The 21,297-nt window shown below is 35.9% G+C and overlaps 2 protein-coding genes across 5 annotated transcripts in view; one reads left to right on the plus strand and one right to left on the minus strand.

Annotated features, from left to right (window-relative positions):
* The window catches only part of LOC149797731 (uncharacterized), a 119,406-nt gene that overhangs the window by 26,377 nt on the left and 71,732 nt on the right, over positions 1–21,297 (minus strand). For all 4 annotated transcript variants that reach the window (XM_089962675.1, XM_089962673.1, XM_089962674.1 and 1 more), the window contains one exon: positions 5,879–5,989. In XM_089962675.1, coding sequence (XP_089818801.1) covers positions 5,879–5,989 — 111 coding nt within the window. The remainder of the gene's footprint in view (positions 1–5,878; positions 5,990–21,297) is intronic.
* Positions 10,540–21,297, plus strand: part of LOC149797732 (uncharacterized) — a 34,820-nt gene continuing 24,062 nt past the window's right edge. The window contains exon 1 of the mRNA XM_089962671.1: positions 10,540–10,733. The gene's annotated coding sequence lies outside the window, so the exon portion shown is untranslated. The remainder of the gene's footprint in view (positions 10,734–21,297) is intronic.

Genomic DNA, 21,297 nt, shown 5'->3' on the forward strand with positions numbered 1-21,297 from the left:
ACGGGCCATAAATGATTCTCTACAAATCAGGGTACTGCAAAATACTGTAGCTATCAAACTGTGGCTGAAATGGTCATTAATGATTCCCCACAAAACAGGGTACTGTGACCTGGTGTAGATAATAAACTGAAGCTGAAATGGGTCAGTAATGATTTCCCACAGAACAGGGTATAGGACCTGGTGTAGATAACTGATATGGACCATTAACAATTCTCTACAAAACAGGGTACTGTGACCTAATGTAGATATCAAACTGGCTGAAATGCAAAGCTACATCAGTTTGAGACTGAAATGGTAGTTTTGCACAGTGTATGACGGTGCAAAATCAATATGGATGACACCTATTTACTTTCAATTCAGAAGCATCAATTAACAGATTGCTTACGTTTTCTGTTCATTAAGATCAAGTCTCTGCTGGAAAATCCCCACCAAGCTTCAAAGTTTGGCATTTGCCATTAAAAGTGTGCATTTGAGGTCAGAGTTTGCATTAGGAAATATCTGTTATAGGATAGAAATTACCGATTCCACACTCTAAAAAAATAACATTTGCAAAAGAGTAATTTCTAAACTGATTAGATTTTTATTTCAATCAGTCACAGACTGACACAATCTTAACCTTTATTTTTGTTTCATACTAATCCATTTGGTTTAATGTTTTTTATATATGAAAAAAAGGGTTGTGCTACCTATGTAATATCAATATATGACAAGAGAAATAACGTTTGAATAATTTAAACATGTAACAAGGGAAATAACTTTTCAATAAACTGACTGACTTGAGCACAAAACTATTCGAAAATATTGACTGGCAAAGAAAGAAAATTGGTTACCATATAGTCCTTTCTTTAAAATACTTTTTCAATCACATTAACATTTGAGAAGTAACCTCTAAAACTACTTTGATTGCATAGACAAAAACGGGAGATAACTCTTACAGATTAACTCCCCAGCCCCAATATGTGGCAACCCATATACAAGATATTTGCCAGTCTAAGTTTGAGGAAAACCTATATCAGGATGCTCACATTTGCAGATAAGGGTGGGAAGAATATTGTGATTGTGCATGTAATTTCAGAGAAACAGAATTAGCAAAAAGCTTTCATTTCTCCATCAAATACATTACCTGATCATATTAACATTAGAAGAACAGACATAAGGAGGAATCCCCCAGCATAGGTTGTCTTCACGTGTGAAGAAATACTTCAGCATTCAACCTCTACCCATCTCACCTGGTAGGAACATGATGACTGAAAGGATGAACTCCAATAACATAAAGGCAGCACAACCACAGATTATCCATTTATACTCATGCTAAGGAGATCCCTGTGGGATTCCGTATTTGCACTTTCCTTACATGTAAAAAAATTCTTGAGTGAATACAGTTTAAGTTATAAAGGCAATTCCTGGCACTGAGATTATGCTGTCATGGCACTGTAACTGTTAGGGCATCAACCAACAAGATTCAGCTCAATCCTTTGCAAGTCAAGTAAACAGAAGCAAGAGAAAGCAGACTGAGCATGCCAGCTGATGGACTCTTATCTCAAACTGAAACATCAGGCAAGGCTCATGAAAATCACATGTATTTATTTCATGAGCCAAAATCTTCTCAAGTCATACCTGATCATGTGAGAGTTCAGAGAATATCTGTCTAATAACCTACTTGAGACAGGTAGCCAGCATGTGTTGGGTTATGTCTTGCTTACCAGTCTTAACTGTAGGAAGAACTTTTGATGGCTGCCATGGACATTCTCTGTAGGCTGCATCCAAATGCATGTAACAGGTCCTGTAACTTTGCCTCTCTTGATGGGTTCATAAGGCCAGATGGCAGATGGTTACTTTTTGATTGCCCATAGATAAGCTGTTTTCAGACTCAAAACCAGATACGTCGTTAACCCTATGAACAGAACTGCATGTAGTTTGAACTGACTGACTCAGCATGCAGCTCATTAAACCTGCTAGTTGAAGCAAGTTGTACATGATAAAAGCTTCAGCAAAGCTGAAGACTGGGACTAAAATTTGAACAAGTTGAGCCACGTCAAGACCCAGGACAGGTTCAATTTTGAGTACAAGGTGAGTAACTGTAACCTTGATTTGTCAAAACTTGTCAAGTCAAAAATATCCTTGTTGCAACCAGTATAATCTCTTCCATGTTGTCAAAGCACATCTGAAATCATCGAATGGTATCCCTTGATTGTGGTAAGGGTTAACTTGTTTTTTTTCACAGAGGAAAATAAGGAAGTCAACCAAATGGAGGTCAGAGGTTGTGAGTTGAGTAATATCACCAAAAAAATAGGCCACTTCCCTTCAATGACTTAAGTACAGAACTCCTTTTCATGCAAGGTGTTTGCCGATATGAGCCTGGTGTGAAGGAGTTGTTTCTGTGGACAATAATTGCATACTTGGTTGCTTAAGCAATGTGGGTGTTGCTACAATTCTCCTCAGTATGTATGTTGCTTGATTTAGCAGATCACTGACCAAGGACCTGTCACATCAAAGAAGGGCAAAACAGAAATTTTCTCCATGCTATGCCATTCATTTTCTGGAATAGTTTTGGTATCAAAACCACTGTGGGAAGGCACAGGTCCATAGCACCTCTCAACTGATTGAAATAGCACTGATATCCCATACATCTGGGTCTGTGAATGGAGAGACTGGGATGTGCTGTTTGTTGTTCCATCTCCTCACAAATGGATCTAACATCAGTTGGCCCCAAACATAATGAATGACAGCATCTACTCATTATTTAGCAGCTGGCCACTCATCCTGGACACTAAACCTGCCCATGATGTGTCAGACTTCTAAGTATATTCAGTATTTGATACAGACATTCCCAAACCATAATGGAGAGCTCTGGTGATTTTGTCACTATGCCTGAATTGCCTGACATTATAAGAACTGCTTTTTCTTGGATGTGTTCCACCCAAGCACATAGATTTTCAATGCGAAGAGCATTTCTCGCACTGTTTACTTGCCACTGACCATCACAAAGCCCAGTAGCAACTGTGTCCCACAACCCAACAAACGGGCATCTGTACAGCTTGTGACTTCTGGTTGTGTGGTTTATAAAGATATTCCCACTGCTAGCCATTCCCTGTTTTGCCAATGAAGCAGGAAGTGTTTCGGTTTTAGTCAAAATTGTAGGTTTCTGCCCACAAATCACATTATAACTGTTCAATTAGGCAAACTTGCATTACTCAGAAAACCAACAATGAATGCAGAATAAATAACAATAACAAGAGAGAAAATACACTGATGAAAACTACAAGTGTTACTGATTGACATAATAACAATAAATATGAATAAATCCACCGGAAAAGACAAAAATGTATCTGCTAGAACCAACTTTAAAAGTTTTTGGTATGACTCAGCTGGGATTCGAACCAGCAATCTTCTGCATCCAAGGCAAACACTCTAACTACTAGGCCAATGGAGTGGTCATCATAAATGTTATTAACCCCTGGCGACAAGTTTACGTGGCAGGAGGTAGTAGCCACCTGCCAAGCTCTGTAGCCACCTGCTGAGCTCTGTAGCCTCAAGGTCATGTAAGATACACTAAAGTGGGTGGTATTATAGAAAGGTAGACAGCTATAGCTCTACAATGATACCAAATAATCTGGAATTTCTAGTTGCACTATAAAATACTGAGGGAAAAAATGCATTTTTTGGACCTGATTTTTTTTTCCACCCAAAATATGTTCATGGTCAGAATCTGATTTTGTGTCCAGATCTTAAGACTTTTTGTCCTTAGATCTAAGGCAGACCGGTATGAACTGTAAACAGACAGATGAACCTTTGCACAAAAAAAAATAGGATAAGATGGGCATTTGGAATAGAGTTGTCTCGATATGAAAATGACGAGTCTGATAAGCAAAAAAAACCCAAAAAACTCCCAACTTTTACCCTTCTGCTCATGCGTGAGTGAAATAGCCAATGAAAAACGACGTTTCTAACACAGCTAGACATTAGATTATTGGAAAATACCTGGAAGTTGATGTATTAGGATGTATTCAGAAATAGCTTTCAAAATGTTTTTCCTACTAGAATTTCAGGTGAAAATGACAAAAACCTCCAGGGGTTAATTTAATTTGTTTAGCAAGGCTGCTCTATTTGTTTCTTCAAGGAAATATATGCAAAACATATTTTCTTGAAATCCACTGTGAATTATGGGAGTTATTATCCAGAAAGGTATGCATGAATGCATGAATGAACAGGCTTAATGGCATGTCAGCGAATCAAAAAATCAAGGGCCATAACTCTGTCAAAAGGGGATGAAGCAAACTGAAAAATCTAACTCAGTAATATTGCCAACCAATCTCAGTTACGGTTAAATCAGTGAATTTCTTTGAACTGCAAATATGGAGAGACAAAAGTTGGCAGGAATGAGAAGGATTTAGTAGGATGCAACAATCTTGATTCAGCTCTGATCTCACCAGTATTAAGCTGCATAACAAATGGTTAAAACCATTAATAGGAGAGCTAACACTGAAAAACAATGATGTAGAAAGCTGATGATCAAATTCTGCCAATATCAAGCTGCCAATAAAAATGGGCAGAGATCCAATGAGAATTCCAAACAATGACAGGGTATTGTTGAGTTCAATACACTGTTTTACTGAGCTGTGGAGTAATACATTGGCTGATGTTAGGCAGATGCCAACACCTATATTTCAAAGCCCAATATAGCAATGTACCTAAATGTGGAGCTGAATCATCATGAAGAAAAGAATACATTATATTACTGCTGAGCATGTGTGACCTGTCCAATCAATCAGAATTCAAAATATGTTTTACGAAAGTAATAAAGGGAGCTATCATGCACAGAAGGTGGATAGGTTTGGCAATCAGGGGCTTTAACTCCATAAAAGGGCATTGCAAAATATTGACAAGTGAACTCTGCCAAGGTCACATCAAATCATGCTGAAAAGTGAACTCGGCCAAGATCATATCAATATCGAGCTGGCTAGTGAACTCAGCCAAGGTCACATCATTATCAATCTGACAAGTGAACATGGCCAAGGTCACAACAATATCATGCTGACAAGTGAACTCAGCCAAGGTCACATCAATATCAAACTGACAAGTGAACTTGGCCAAGGTCACAACAATATCATGCTGACAAGTGAACTCTGCAAAGGTCATATCAATATCAAGATGACAAGTGAACTCTGCCAAGGTCACATCAAATCATGCTGAAAAGTGAACTCGGCCAAGGTCACATCAATATCAAGCTGACAAGTGAACTCAGTCAACATCACATAAATAAGTAGTTGACATGTGAACTTGACCAAGGTCACATCAAAATCAAAGCTGACAAGTGAACTCAGCCAAGTCACATCAATATTAAACTGACAAGAGAACTTGGCCAAGGTCACAATAATATGCTGACAAGTGAACTCTGCCCAGGTCATATCAATATCAAGCTGACAAGTGTACTTGGCCAAAGTCACATCCATATCAAGATGACAAGTGAACTTGATCAAGGTAACATCAATATCATGCTGAAAAGTGAACTCTGACAAGGTCACATCAATATCAAGCTGACAAGTGAACTCAGACAAGGTCACATCAATATCAATATCAAAATGCAAACCAAATCTGCTTGAAATACAAAAATATCTAGGGAATATTGTACAGAAACAAGTGTTCTAGAAGAATGGACAGAAAAATGAATGGATGAAAGAATGTGCAAACAGAAAAGCACAATTTAATTCCCACCTTTTTCTTTGGAGGATAATAATTGTATACACTAAAATTGTGTGCAATTACACTAATAGGAACATCCCACATGTCATTCTAATATACATAAATGGGAAATCGCAGTCTAATATTAGTAAGATTTCACTTTTATACTTCAAAGCTGTGTGACAAAACAACTTACATCTTTGACAGCTGAGGAGTCAGAAACACAAGAAAAGGTGATATCACATGACTGGACCACTTCTGCTGGAGAGTTCCCTTTCAAGGCACCTGCCTTCACAAACTCTCTACACTGAAATGAGAAAATCAACATGGTTGGATATTGAAAAAATAAAAACCAGAACCTGGCTTCACATGACAAAACTTTCAAAATGATAACAGCAGAGCTCTGATTATTTGAATGTCATTTATTCAGGTGTTCACAACACATTTCTCATACAATGAAGCCTCAATAATAAGGACACCCAAGGGAAGTGAAAAAGGAATTTTTATTACCAGGTACGTTTTATTAATGAGGTTTGCTAAATACAGTACCACTTGCTATAATGCCATCCAACTGAGTCGTAACTATCTAACATGATAGGCTTTTTTGTTTCTCTATCAATAAGCCATCCAGAAAGCTTTGTCCTGATCAAGTTATTTTACGGAAACCAATTTTCTTCCTTCAGTCAGTCTCCTTGACCTTTTGACATTTGAACCCACCTGACGCCAAATCAACAGGCTTCTTAATTACTTCAATTACAAACCAACAAGACATCATAGGAAGTCTTTCAGTGCAAACCCCATGTTGATACATAAAACCATAGACTGAAGAGGAGTAGCAATTACAAAATTTTAAAATGGCTAATCGGTGCCCATATTTTCACTTGTGACCCATTAGACAATATGCTAAAGAAATCCAAACTGCTCAATTCTGATTTGATAGATTTTATTTCACAATGAAATTAATGTTTTATTATCATAGCTTACTCTGCCAGTCTGACCCTTTCTTGAACATTATAATAACCATGATGCTTTGCGCCAAATTTTCAACTTCTGATAAATGTATGTTTTCATTACAGCATGTGTGAATGACAATGGATGACTTTAAACAATTTTAAAAGATATGGACTTATAAAAATTGTTCTTCTGCTTTAGATTTTGACACAAGTCACATAATATTACATTCAATATCACATATCAGTCTTGAAAACTTATCTCTTGATTTTGAAACATCTTGTCTTTATTGGTTTAAAATTGTCATTCAAATCTCTCCTTTTATTCATGGTGTTGAACCCTGTTGTGCTTCAGGTACCTGATAACTCAGGAAAATGGTAGTGAGATGTATTGTGATTTGTATTTTTAACATAGCTTTAACAATTCTGCATTCATATTGCAACGACGATGTCCCAACCAGTCACTGTATCCTGACACTAGACCGACCAGTCCTAACACTAACCTCTTAATGCTGAGTGCCAAGCAGGCTGCTGCAAGTACCATTTTTTATGTCTTTGATGTGACTTGGCCAGGGTTCAATTCATACCACTAACCAATTAAGAAAACATTGATAGGTGCATGGGTGGCTGGTAATGAAACATGTTTGAATTTTCTTGAATAAACAAGAACTGGTGATGATATTTGGGACCCTTGCTTTTTTCTTTTTCTTTTTTCTTCAGGATGACCTGACATTTTGAAATATTGGGTCCCACTTTTTGGTTTCCTGAAACAAACACTGCTTGGTAATGGGATACACAGTAATGTTGTTGCTGTTGTTTCATGTGTAATGCCATTTCTTAGTGCAAGATAGGTTGTAGGTGGCAACCAGTATAACTGGTGGAGGAAGAACCTGGGGAAAAACCCTAGTAAGAACAACCAACCCATGGAAAGCTACTGGCAAGTTTTTTCACATACCTATACAGAGAAAGGTCAAATGGCAGTGATTGGTAAGTGGCAAACACTTTAGACCACTCTGCCACTTGGGGTCCCAACACATGTCAAAAATTGTTTGGTACCATTATACACCAAGTAGTGGTACTATGGCAGCCATCGGTACACAAGTAGCATAAAAACTGAGAGTTCCAGGCCATAGGATACTTCAAGTCTTTAAGATAAGTGAGGGGGGGTTGGGGTGGTGCTGGGTATATGTAGTTTCTAGATTACTCATGTTATACACCAGCCATTAAGCAAAGCACATTAAGATTTGTTGTTGTCCATCTGTCCCATTTCATTTCACTACAATAATTTGAGTCTTCCACCATATACCATCATTTGTAAATAGGAGGAAGTCTTCAGACTTTGGATCAGGTCGATGTCACTGTGACTGAAGAAAATTGGCTTTTGCATTCTAGTATTGGTTCTGCATCAAAGACCTGGCCCAGACTTTGTATGGCTTGTTGTTTGTTAAGGAAGAAAGAAGCCTATTGAGTTTGTAGTTGATTGTCAGTGACAGTGAGAATGAATGAAGAAAATGGTTTCCACAAGCTTTACTGCATACATCACAGACCTGGACTAAAATTTGTGGAAGACTTGTACTTGAATAATTGGATTTTAAGGAAACTTTTGACACATTATTGGCTGTATTGTGCCAAGGATATGGCAACCAGCATCTTTCCCAAGGAAGCACTTATGCAGATGGCCTGGGAGTTATGGAACCTGCAACCCTCAGATTTTAAATCATTAAGGTGACTACTGATAATCATGGATGCTTTGACCTAAATAGTATCAAAGATGAAAAATTACTTTGTACTTTTTTTTGTCCTGCTCTTATTGAATATATAATCTATCAAGTTATTACTATATTCATGGTATATTAGAGAAATTTAAAACTGAAATTTAATTCCTCAAGCTCGAAGATCCCTTCCTCTTGAAATTTTGTCGGACACTTTGCTTCACATTTGGAATTAAATAAGCAGGGCTTTTGCTGATGATTTTATCATTTCTTCATTTTTTTCCTTCTTTAATCCATGGTCTGCTCTCCACTGGTGCCCAAGGTAATCAAATCAGTTATTTTTGACAGCCAATGAAATTGTCTGTCTTATGTTACTTTTGGTGAAGCAAGGCATCTATTCAGGAAATCAGCTAATGTATGCTCAATTCAGTCTGTGTGAAATTAAAGCACTACTGCACAATATAAAAGATATCAAATTCCAGGAAATTCAAAAGGAGTGATGACCTTGTAAAAAAAAAAAAAACTTTTTGCCCCATACAGTACATGTCAATTTGGACTGGTTTAGATAATCCAAGTGAAACTTCAAAGATTAGTTTGAACATGAGCTTAATTTAAATTTGTTGGGATGTTTCAAATCAAATACAAAAAATGAATGCCAAGTTAGTTTGTTTTAAATGTATGCACTTTAGCCCCTTTAACCATATATTATTTTTATGTACTTTTCTTGCACCAAAGATGAAAAACAAGGTTGAATATTGCAACAGTGAACCCTAAAATAAACAGACATTGTCAACATATTACTGGGGACAATACATAATCAGCAGATTAATGGGGACAATACATCTTCAGCAGTCATAATGCAATTTCCATTGACTGAAACTAAGCTTTTTTTAAAAAAAATTCCCCATAAAATTTACAGCATTGAGTCTATATCAACTGTATGAATCAATCAATCTAGTATTACAGGCAGAAAGATATTGTAACTTCTGTCTGAAATCAATATTATATAAAGGAATAGTTAAAATATGAATGAGGTAATAATCTTCTATCTGACACTGATGTCTGGAATCAACTGAATTGAGAGCTAACCTTGTAACTGCATGCTTAGTTTTCATCTGGTTTACATCTAATTTGCAAACAGGAAGAACTACAAAAGTTGCTGACCCCAATAAACCCTTTTCACAATAGGTAAATGTAAATTTGTATGAGAATCATTGCCCCATGTCAGTATTGTTTGATATACAATTGCTTTTTGTTCCCTAAAATTTTCAAAGCAATTTCAGATTCAATACATGTATTTGCTTATATACCTCATTTCTTATTTATCGTAATGTGTAATGGATCAACAAGCTTCAAAATCATAAATCATGTGATAATCAAGGCAATAAAACTGCTTGATACGGTATCTGTTTTGAAAACAAAATTAGCTGAATTTACAGTATCTGTCTCGAAAACAAAATAAGTAAAATTTCTGTGGTTAAATTCACCATCATGATGAAGAGAGGGAAACTGTAATATCCCTCAAAATGACAGGTCCACTTGAGAGAGAGAGAGAGATGCACATGGTTGAGCCATCGTGGGGATAATTTGTGAACCTCTGTCCTCCTACAATGATATTGATATGGGGATTTGTTTTGAATGTATAGGTCACTAGCAATTTAGGGGTAGAATAATGTCATAAAGTGCAATACAGATGAGAGTAAAACCCCATAAAGTATATTTTAATTACCTGTTCAAACTTGTATATTTTCACCCTTAAAATTGAAGAGCATGTGGATGAGGGTGAGGATCTAAAAGCACATGCATACAGAAGTTTGAGAAATGGGAAAATGCATGAACTCTTTAACAGAACATCAATGAAGAATAGTGCATATCCTCTTGAATAATTATTATTATTATTATTATTATTACTATTATCAGTTATTATTGTTGTTGTTGCTATTATTATTGTTGTCATTATTATTATTGATAAGTACACTGAAATATATACAGAATGTACCATATGCTCCATACATTAATTATATTTCAAAAATATTCAACAAGGACTGTTTTTATAGCATATATATGTTATCAATGAATTAAATTTTTCGATTGGCCTTTCAAAATCCAGCCGAGCTTACAGTGTAAGCTTTAACCTCTGACCTTCATCTCTGTCAATCACATGACTACAGCCGACCTACCTCTCGCTGTAACAGTGTGGTTGGCAGATCATGTGACTAGCTGCCGCCGTTTTTGTTATTCCTGCAACATTCTATGTTGGCTACATCGATAGGCTGCGCTGGCAAATTAATGCCATATGGGATGGAATCAATGTAAGATATGGACGACTGATTACAAAAAAATGGAGATGACAAATTGGCATTTATTTCACTGATTTATTCATCGAAAGGTAAGTCTACAAATAAGTTAACAAATGCCATACTCGAGTATAGACAATTAAATTAGATGCCAATCATGGTTGCGGTCAGCTTCTGTGTGAGTGAACAGTTTATCCTCATCGCATGTATTTCGTTTGAATGCCAGTTCTGCATGTAAACGGGCAACCTTACTGAGCTCTGGGGTATGTACATACATGTATACCAACCGATCACAGATGGATTTGATGTCAGTTTCAATGTTTAATTATAGCACATGCCCAGTGCTTGGCAATGGAAATGTGTCAAGTATAATATTTACAATTGACACCAAAGGAAGCTCGTTAAGTGGTATTTACAACAAAGTTGACTAAGCATGGAAATGTTTGATGGTGATATATTTTTTTCCCCATTTCTCCTTTTCCATAACAAGCATAACGTTACACAAGCTGTAAAGCATACAACATGACGGTTTTAGTAGCAAGCATGTCAAACAAAACAACATGAAACATTTTTATAGCTGTGCATTATTTTGTTTTTCAAATTTGCTTAAAAAATTATCAACTAACAGATAATTTTTTTTTTTACTGGTCTTCTTAAGGGTTACGTGACCAAGTTCCAATTAAATGTATACTTGTTAAATGTTAGTAAGAGTAGTACATTTATGGCATGAATAGTATCAACTAATTAACGGTTCTCCCTGCTTAGTTCATACCAGACTTCGAGATTAGTTACTAAGGTACAATCTCACCTTATTTCACCAAGGTCACTTTGCAATGCATCAGAGTAAGAAAAGCATGTTCTGAGGTTTTGTTTCAAAATAAAATCTGAACAAAGTACACGTATTTATGAATGACAAAATGTACAATATTTTGACCACTTCTTTAAAACATGGGCTTCTCATTAAGGTGACTAACGATAAACTTGGATGCTTTTACCTCAATAGTATCAAAGAAAAATGGCGTTAAACCTTAAAACAACACCTTCTTCGAGATCTTTGCAAGATAAATATAGTACTGTTATTTTTGTTTCAAATATGAGCCTAAAATGTGTCATTTGTAATCCACATTTAAATGCAAAAATTATTTTGTTTATTCCATGTTCTCTTTGATCTACACTCACAGTGAACATAACATTTTTGATGCCTACTTATATTTTGTGATGAAAAGATGCAATGAAAATATGATATTTACTTGGGTCTGGGCATTTCTAGCCACATTTCTTTGGTGCAAATACCATTTTACTAATGATATAACAAGTGATTAGGTGGACTTGTGTATGCTATTTGGTTGGTTGGTTGGTGTGAATTTAATGCCATTTCTCAGCACATGATATGGTATAATTGGTGGAGGAAGTACCTGGGAAATCCCTGCAAAGAAACACTGACCCACGAAAAGCTACCTGAAAGCTTTTTTTTCACATACCCACATTGGCTAAGCCTCGGACTCAAACCCACATAGACAGAGGTGAGATGTCAGTGCCCTAAAAAGGTGGGCGCCCAATACCACTTAGCCACCTGGGGCCCTGATTTAGGAAGTTACGCAAAACATGACATCACATCTGTGAGCCGTATCATTTATCATCAACTTTTGCTTTTCAATCAGATTTCACATGGAATGTAAAAAATCATCGGTACTTTTAAGAAAATAATGGACAGAAAAATCCTAATAAACAAACCTCTTAAGCAGTGATGAATAAAGGATAGACGAAACACTCGTGGATTTCAGAAGCCATTTAAGCCTTGGCTAATCAAAAGTTCATTGTAACTTCTTAAATAATAATCTGTCATACCATATATTGGTTTATTTTTTGCTGGGTTTTGTTTTGTCACTGTATTCACAATCAATCAATCTTCTGCAGAAACAGCACATCAGTGAACATTAGTTTCATAAAAAGAATTTCAACTCAAGGGTGGGGTGATGGTGTCTAAGCAACAAAAGTGTGAAATTAAAGAATTCTGGTGCCTCACCATCGGCCCATTATAATAATATGACTCAATAATCGGGCCTACTATATATTTGTGTACAAGTTAGGTTACACTGCAAGCTATATGCACCCTCATCTGCCACTGTATAATGCTCTGACCAGGCACAGTCTACACTTGTTCTTTGTATTAATTAAATCCTAACAAAATACACAGAGATCATATCTGCATGCAGATTGTGCAGTGGCAGATATGAGTCAACAGACAATGGCAGATGCAAGTCAACACAGTCTGCATATTAGTGCTCAACTAAGAAATCATGATTGATAGATTTTCTTGCTTTCAGAATCCATGTACATAATGTTACGGGAACAAGGAAAAATCAATATCTACATCCAAGATGCTCTAGACTTCTCAGGTATCAGCTCCAAGTGCTGATTGATTTTGGTCTCCATTTATGTTAAGGTTGCAAGTCTATTATGTATGGATTACTGGTCTGAATACGTTATACAACAGGCTGACAGTTGATATCCAGGTAGGGCCCAAAACAAAGGACACATGCATTAGGCAGAAACAGGTAGAAAGGTATACATTATGTGTACCATAATCCATAACATACAAGTGAGCTAAAACTGGACTTATAAGACAGTTTGTCGTTTGAGTGACAGATACTTTATCCTGAAGTGAGCATCCATTGTTTTACATATAAACTCTCCAGCTTGAGGTTGGCAAATATTGGCATAATCAGCAGGCAGATTTGGTTAATACTGGCATAATCAGCAGGCAGATTTTGATGAATACTGGCATAATCAGCAGGCAGATTTGGTTAATATTGGCATAATCAGCAGGCAGATCTGGTTAATACTGGCATAATCAGCAGGTAGATTTTGGTTAATACTGGCATAATCAGCAGGCAGATTTAGTTAATATTGGCATAATCAGCACAGATTTTGGTTAATACTGGCATAATCTGCAGACAGATTTTGGTTAATACTGGCATAATCTGCAGACAACTTTGGTTAATACTGGCATAGCCAGCAGATTTGGTTAATACTGGCATAGACAGCAGGCCGAGTTGCTTAATACTGGTCTAGTCAGCAGATGGATTTGGCTATCATGTATACAATATTGCTGATAAATTATACAAAAGGTTCCTAAAATCAAGGTTTATATTCTGATTAATGGACATTCAATTTTACACCCATTGTTACAGATCTACCGCTTCTTCATGCTGGTTTGGCTGAAAATGGAATTACAAATTGCATCACATTAAACAAAAGCACATGATGCAAATTGTGACCTAAAACTGTGTATATATATATGCCCATTCTTTTGATGGTTGAACATACAATTCTACAGAAATATCAGCATCAAGTTTTCTGTATATACTGGTTTTCAAGGCTTGGAAAATGGGTTCATCTACTTGCTCAAAGAGTTTGGGTTTTCACAGAATGAATATAAAAAAATGTTTCCCCTTCACAATGTGTTAAATGGTGCTATATAAATGCATGTAACAAATGTTCACTTGCCTGATCAAATTTATAGCTTCTGGGTAACTGGACAGGACAGTAACTAGAAGACATCTCTGAAGGGTGGTGTTACCAAGTCTACATTACCTAACTGTTAACATATTATATGGCTACAACTGATGGGGGGGGGGGCATCACTAGCACAATAATTAATAACATAACCATTTTACTTCAGTCTTGACAGAAAAGAAAAATGAAGAGAAAAAAATGGAAAAAATAAAAAGAAACCCAGAATATACATTATAGTTTATTTTACTAAAGTAAAAGTTAAAAATCAATATTTGCAAAGCACACCTGGATACTTGAGATGGCTACAACCTAACACTTAAAGAAAAAATTTATAATTTAATTTGTTTTTCAGGTTACCAATTTGCTACATGTATTTTAAAATTAAGAATTCTGATTTACATTTTTAATTAACTCCTTATCAAGATGGGCTATACAAGGCTGCCAGTATAACTGCTGGAGGAAGAACCTGGAAAAACCCTGGCAAGAACCACTGACCCACGGGGAAGCTACTGGCAGCTTTCTCACATCCCCATATTGGCTGAGCCCAAGTGATCAGTAAAAGGCCATCGCTTTAGACCACTTGGCCACCTGAGGCCCCTGTAGTAAACGTACTGAAAACCAATACCCCCAAAATGTATACAATTTATTATTACTAATAATACTGCATTGTTTAACAAAAGTATTAATTATTAAACTTAATGTCCATACCACACCTTGCTCAACTTTTGATTGTTGCAAGCAAACAGAAAGCCACATGTATCTTTGTTTACATGGTTATCAATTTATAAACCTTTACAAGCAAGAAACTGAATGAAGTCATTCATGCTGTAAATATTACTGCTTTAACCCACTATAAAGTTATCCTTTCAATATAAAAAAAGACTTTGAAATTTTAAATTCTCGACTAGCATTTTCAAAGAGGTACATATAATTTTTATTTTGCATATACATTAGCAGCCGGAAATGGTGGCTTGTACAATCGCCAATAAAATCCTTTATCTCTGCTACCTTCCAGCACAAACCTTACTAGTGACAGACATGGGGATAAGGGCAATGTTCTAACCTCCCTGCCCTTAACAAGACCATGCATTGGTGTCATGGGCAATATCTACTTGGGTCAAGAGTTCAGCAGCCATTTTCAAATAGAAGAGGAGACTTGGTCTTTGATGTGCTGTGGTTATAGAAGTTGACATGCATGGATTCTTTTTTTTTTTTTTTTTTTAAACTATGGGGCTGGTAGTACCAAATATAAAAAAACAACTTTTTTACTACCATAAAGATGGGGCTGAAGTATACAAATATGATTAACTGAGCTGTGTCAATTTTCAGACTGTGAAGGTGAAAAAGACCTCTGAATAAGCACCCAATTGGTCATTGATATGCCTGTCTGGTCATTTATAAGCTTTATTGCTTTGGTCGGCAAGGTGCAACCGCCTGTTCAAAATTTGATCTTTTAATCCAGGTATTGGCAAATTTGTGAGTGATCTATAATTCTATACCAGTATAATAACGAAGTCAAATACTTTAAGTTTGCACACCAAACTCACAATCAAAATGGTGTGGGTCAGAATCAACCCAGTTAGAACCATGGTGTCCTCAGACAAATCATTTTACCTCGGCATCCAATAACCTATTTTTGTTGCTGTGCCACAAAACACTTTATTACTTAACCTTTCAATCTTACATGCTTGATATGGCAGTCAATACAACTGCTGAAACCGTGTTTCCACATCACCACACCCAGATTATAACCACTTTGGTGACTTTGACCACGTGTATAAATATATATTTATTTTAGACACAGTAAATCAAACTGTTATAAATTCCAGTTCATTTTGAATTTCATTGACTCAGTAAGGCTAAAACTATTAAGAAAGGTTAAAAAGGAGCCATGTAATAAATACAAAAACACAATGTTTCCAGGTATATAGTGTATGAACACGTCTCTGATGACCTTGAAATATGCCTATGCGATATCAAACAAGTTCTACTACCAACTCGGAACAAAACACATAGTTTTGCATATTAAACTACATCGAACCATACCAAATTGATTACTGTATAACTCGCACATCTGCAATACCTGAATCTGAACATTTTCTATAATAGAATTATGATACATGCAAGACAGTGGATACATAGTGAATTCATAAAAAAAAAAAATCACGTAAAAACTTTTTTTTATGTTTTGATGGGCTTCATTTTGAGGAAATAACTTATTTTGTTATTATCCAATACATGTCAAATGAGAATAACACCAAATAAATGTGGTAAAACCAACTTGACTAGTTAACAAACATCAAAATAAGATGAATGACCTTGCTATCTGTGTGTGTACCAGCATTTCAGTGGTACAATGCTCTCATTATCTGATCAAACATGAACTTTGCTTTCCATCAGTCAAAACCACTAAATTAGAAGGAAATTAATCTGTACCTCTATCAACATGCTTCCTTTCTTTGTTCTCAGATCAAAGTCAATAAACTGCAAACAAAATAACCTATCTATTTGTCTGTCCAACTGTCTGTCTACTTCAGTCTTGGCATCTGTCATTTATCTATCAGTCTAGCATGTGAAAAAAATGCTGGAAAAATCCAAAAAATATCCCTGACCAGATTTTTATATATAGTGGAAATGACCAAAACATTTTGATATTTCCTTGATTATAAAAGTCTGGACACACAATTTTACCCATCAGGAGCCCCAGATGACCAACTGATCTAATCAAATTACCTTTATATGTCACCTCTGTCCATGTGGGTTCAAGTCCAGAACTTGACCAACTTGGGTATGTGAGAAAGCTTGCCAGTAGCTTTCCGGGGTTTTCCTAGGTTCTTTTTCCATCAAAATGTTCTGGCCACAGTGTATAGCCTATCATGTGCTACAGATGGCATTAAACACACAACAGTTAACAAACCATCTGGCCAAAGACAATATTTTTCCTTGTTCCTGGTTGAAAGTAATGGACTTTGCATGTTTGTCTATCTAACACATAACCCTAACTGACCTGGTGACGCATATGATCCAAAATCGACACTAAAACCATGTAATGAAACTTGCAATAATTTTGACCAACTTCTGATTTTGTAATTTTAGTAGCACATAAACACTACCACAAGAGCAAAAGGCAGAGAAGTACCACTCTGTGTCATTGTACAATGAACAAATGCCTGTATGTACAATTTTCCCACACAGCAGTGTGCTAAGCCAAACAGCTTTAAACAGCAATGCACATGTACCATACAGCTTCAAACAGCTATGCACATGTACTTCTCTGTTCAATTAAGGCTGCTAAGTTGATGCCCTTATAGCTTATCAGGTAGAAACACATCAGCTAGGTTCACCCTAGTGCAGTGATATGTATATCTATATTAAGTGTATGTGGGTATATATGTGTATATATATATATATATATATATATATATATATATATATATATATATATATATATATATGAGAGGAAGAGAGAAATGCCTGGATTTCTAGTATTTGGTTATCCTTGTCAAAGCTGATCAGATGCATTCTTATTTGATTGGATTTAAATAATGCAGTGTGCCGGTTTATAGTGTCAAGCACTATGGCATTATGCTGCAGACATGCAGCATCATGTCGTCCCACCTAGTTACATTATCTCCACACCTGGCTGACCAGTCCTAACACTAACCTCCTAATACTGAATGCCAAGAGATGCAGCTGCTAGTATCATTTTTATGTCTTTGGTATAACTCGGCTGGGGTTTGAACCCACAACCTCCCACAATGAGGCAGATGCTCTAACCACTTATGCAACCTGAGTGGTTGCATTCATAATGTCTTACACAACAATCTCTTTCATGCACTATGCAAATATGGTACCTATTATTAGAATCCCATTCTGCATGAATGTTGGAATAACACCGACTCCTTGTAGACAGGTGAGATATGTGGTTAAACTGTATATAACCCGATTTTTTAACAACAAAGCTAAATCCTTCTAATTTGAGCATCTAATATTTGCATTCAACTTCAACTCCAATCAACAAAAAAATATGACCTTCTGTCACAAAATGCAATGGAAGATCTGGATCTATGCAAGTTTGTACTGCTAATCAGCAGAACAAAACACAGACCCTGATTTGTCAGTGCATACCAGAATTCCGGGTCAGAGTATATGGTTGCATGCAAGTCTATATGGTATGCAACACTGGGGTGGGGGTGGGGTAAATATATAAATTCCATTCATTACCTCGCTAAACTACTCCCATATATTTCCCCATTCATCATAGTAGAAACATAATTATGAAAGCCTTAATAAATCATAAAAACTATGACCTGCTGAATCTATTGAACAAGATGCATCCTCAATAACAACAAACATATTTGTATGGTTTCTTCTTTCTTTATATGTTGATCTCAATTTTCCTAACACATTTTTTTGGGTAAAACTCTGATCGTACTATCTGCCTCCAATAATAAAGTCATGATCACAGGTAGTTTTCCTTAAGTATTTGCTCTCAGGAAGCTATTAGATAATTACACAACTGTAGGTATACATCTATACATGTACATGTGCTGAAATGTTTTAAGCTTTCCCTGTCAAGGAAATGTCAACTCCTACTTGTGACAAGTAATTAAAACGCTAGATTACAATAGCTTGTGCCTAGTACAACCTGGATAAGTCAAGTCCAGCTTTATGCTAAGATCACACATAACAAATCAGTTCTCATTTTATGTTACCTTAATTCTTCTATAAGCACCCCACCCCCAGACTAAAGTCCAATCTGATACCTAAAGAAATATTTGATATTGCCATATAGGGAGTAGAGTTTAAGAACACATCAACACAACAGTGGCTATATGGTACCAACTAAAGGTAAAGTTTCAAAAAACTCTTCCAAATAAATTTAAACATAAGGAAGAACAAGATAAAATATGTTAAAACTGCAAAATGTATATGAAATAAATAAAAAAAATACAGGTACCATTAACACACATCTAATCCTTAAAATATGGTCAAATTGTTTAAAATATAAACCGCATTCTCCACGATTTAATCAGTGAAAGTAAACTGAGTGAACAACTCCAACCATTTGTGAGTAGTACTTATCCAAGTTTGGGTAGTATGTTCCCCAAGTTTTGGTTGAATATTGGAATTATAACTGCTGTAGGGAAAATACTACTTTTAAAAAAATCCAACTACTCTATTGCCATGTCTGGCTGAAATGTTTACATCACCAGCAGGGAGCTAGGTCATCTACCTGGCTACTTATTACAACAAAAAAAAAAATGCTATCCCTGTTGGGGCAGGTCCCCCAAACCCTCCTCTTACTTTGGCAACTCACCCTCCAACTTGAAATCTAATGGAATTCCCTTACCAGACACAAGCAACATTCTCCACTTGAAAAAAAAAGAAGAAATTTACACCATAGGTTGCACTTGTCTAGTCTAGAGTGTTTACATTATCCAAAATTATCCTGTTGAATCAAAATGATTAGAAACACCTTTTCCCCTACCTATCCATCAGGCTTACTTAGCCGTATTTATTTACATTGGTATTTCACATCTACTTTTAGTTAGTATTTGGTAATTCACATCTACTTTTAATTAGTATTTTTATTGTCACTGGTATTTAGTGTTTACTTTTTTTGGTGTTTATTGACATTGGTATTTAGTGTTTACTTTTATTTGGTGTTTATTGACATTGGTATTTAGTGTTTACTTTTATTTGGTGTTTATTGACATTGGTATTTAATGTTTACTTTTTTGGGGTGTTTATTGACATTGGTATTTAGTGTTAACTTTTGTTGTTGTTTATTGACATTGGTATTTAGTGTTTACTTTAAATTACCTTATATACTTGTAAATTAAGAGGAATAATTTAGAAGAAGAAAAAAGACCAGAAGAAGGGAGGTGGGCTTATCTGCAGGACAATTTCTAAAATGGAAAATGTTCAAGTTTTCTTGTTGACTACCAGTATATGTTGTTATTGTAGATCACCGAGGATGAGATCATTTGCTTAACCTGAACCCACATGACCTCTTATACCGAAACCCCAAGTGAATATGACTATCCATTCAGATGGAGTAGCGATAAAAAGATTTTCAATATGGCTGGACTCGTGGGTTGGATTATGCATAGGTCATGCACTTTTAATATCGTACCTATTCAGTTGGGAGGGTGTGTGTCGGCTCATATGCAAGTACATATGGTAGCATTTATTTACACTGGTATTACGTGTCCACTCCTAATTAGTCAAGAATGGCAATGAAAAATCAACTGAATGGATAAAGATTCCAGATCACATTTTCAAGCTCATATCATACTTTTTTTTTATTACTAAATCTTTCCTGCATTTGGAAAATTCTGCTCTTTATTTTTTGTTAAAGGGAGGGGTAATATCTTCTGAAAAGTTTTAGTTTTATATTTGACCCTGTTGCTGTTTGATTACAGTTTTTAAGGACTTTCATATTCAGATAATGAAAATGTACAGAACTCAAATTTACAAAAAGATAAAATCTTGTCCCAACTGTACAAAAAGCCTAGCTGCCTGCTAAGGAATTATATTAATTGTTTCAGACCAAATCTTGTGTATAATGTATATCCAACTTTAAAAATATGATTTAATTCTGCTTTAAAAAGTATATATATAGAATGTGCAACATAAACCATATTTGTTTATTTTAAAATGTATATATACCATTGATACTTGCTTGTAAGCAAGTCCAACTGCAAAATGCACAGACCCAGATCTGCTGTCATGCAATGCATCGACAGATCTGGGTCTGTGCAATTTGTTAGGAGTAATAAGTAGAACAAACAACATCGACCTTAATCTACAAGTGCATTATGCTACGCCAGATCTGGATCTTTGCAGTTTGACTCAACTTTTGAGCATGTTTGTATGTTAATAACCAGCTGCTTGCAACTCACCAACACTTCAGAGACACTGTGCCTTGCAATTTACCAGTGATATTATACCACATGTAATCTCTTATCATGCAAGTCAAATTGCAAACAAAGGGGCCCCGAGTGGTCTAAAGCGCTCTCCGTTATGGATCACTGTCATCTCACCTCTGTCTGCGTGGGTTCAAGTCAAGGATTTGGCTAATGTGGGTATGTGAGAAAGCTTGCCAGTAGCTTCTCATGGGTCGGTGGTTCT

The sequence above is a fragment of the Sinohyriopsis cumingii genome, chromosome 6, assembly GCF_028554795.1.
Source record: "Sinohyriopsis cumingii isolate HCF-2022 chromosome 6, ASM2855479v2, whole genome shotgun sequence".
NCBI classification, from domain to species: domain Eukaryota; kingdom Metazoa; phylum Mollusca; class Bivalvia; order Unionida; family Unionidae; genus Sinohyriopsis; species Sinohyriopsis cumingii.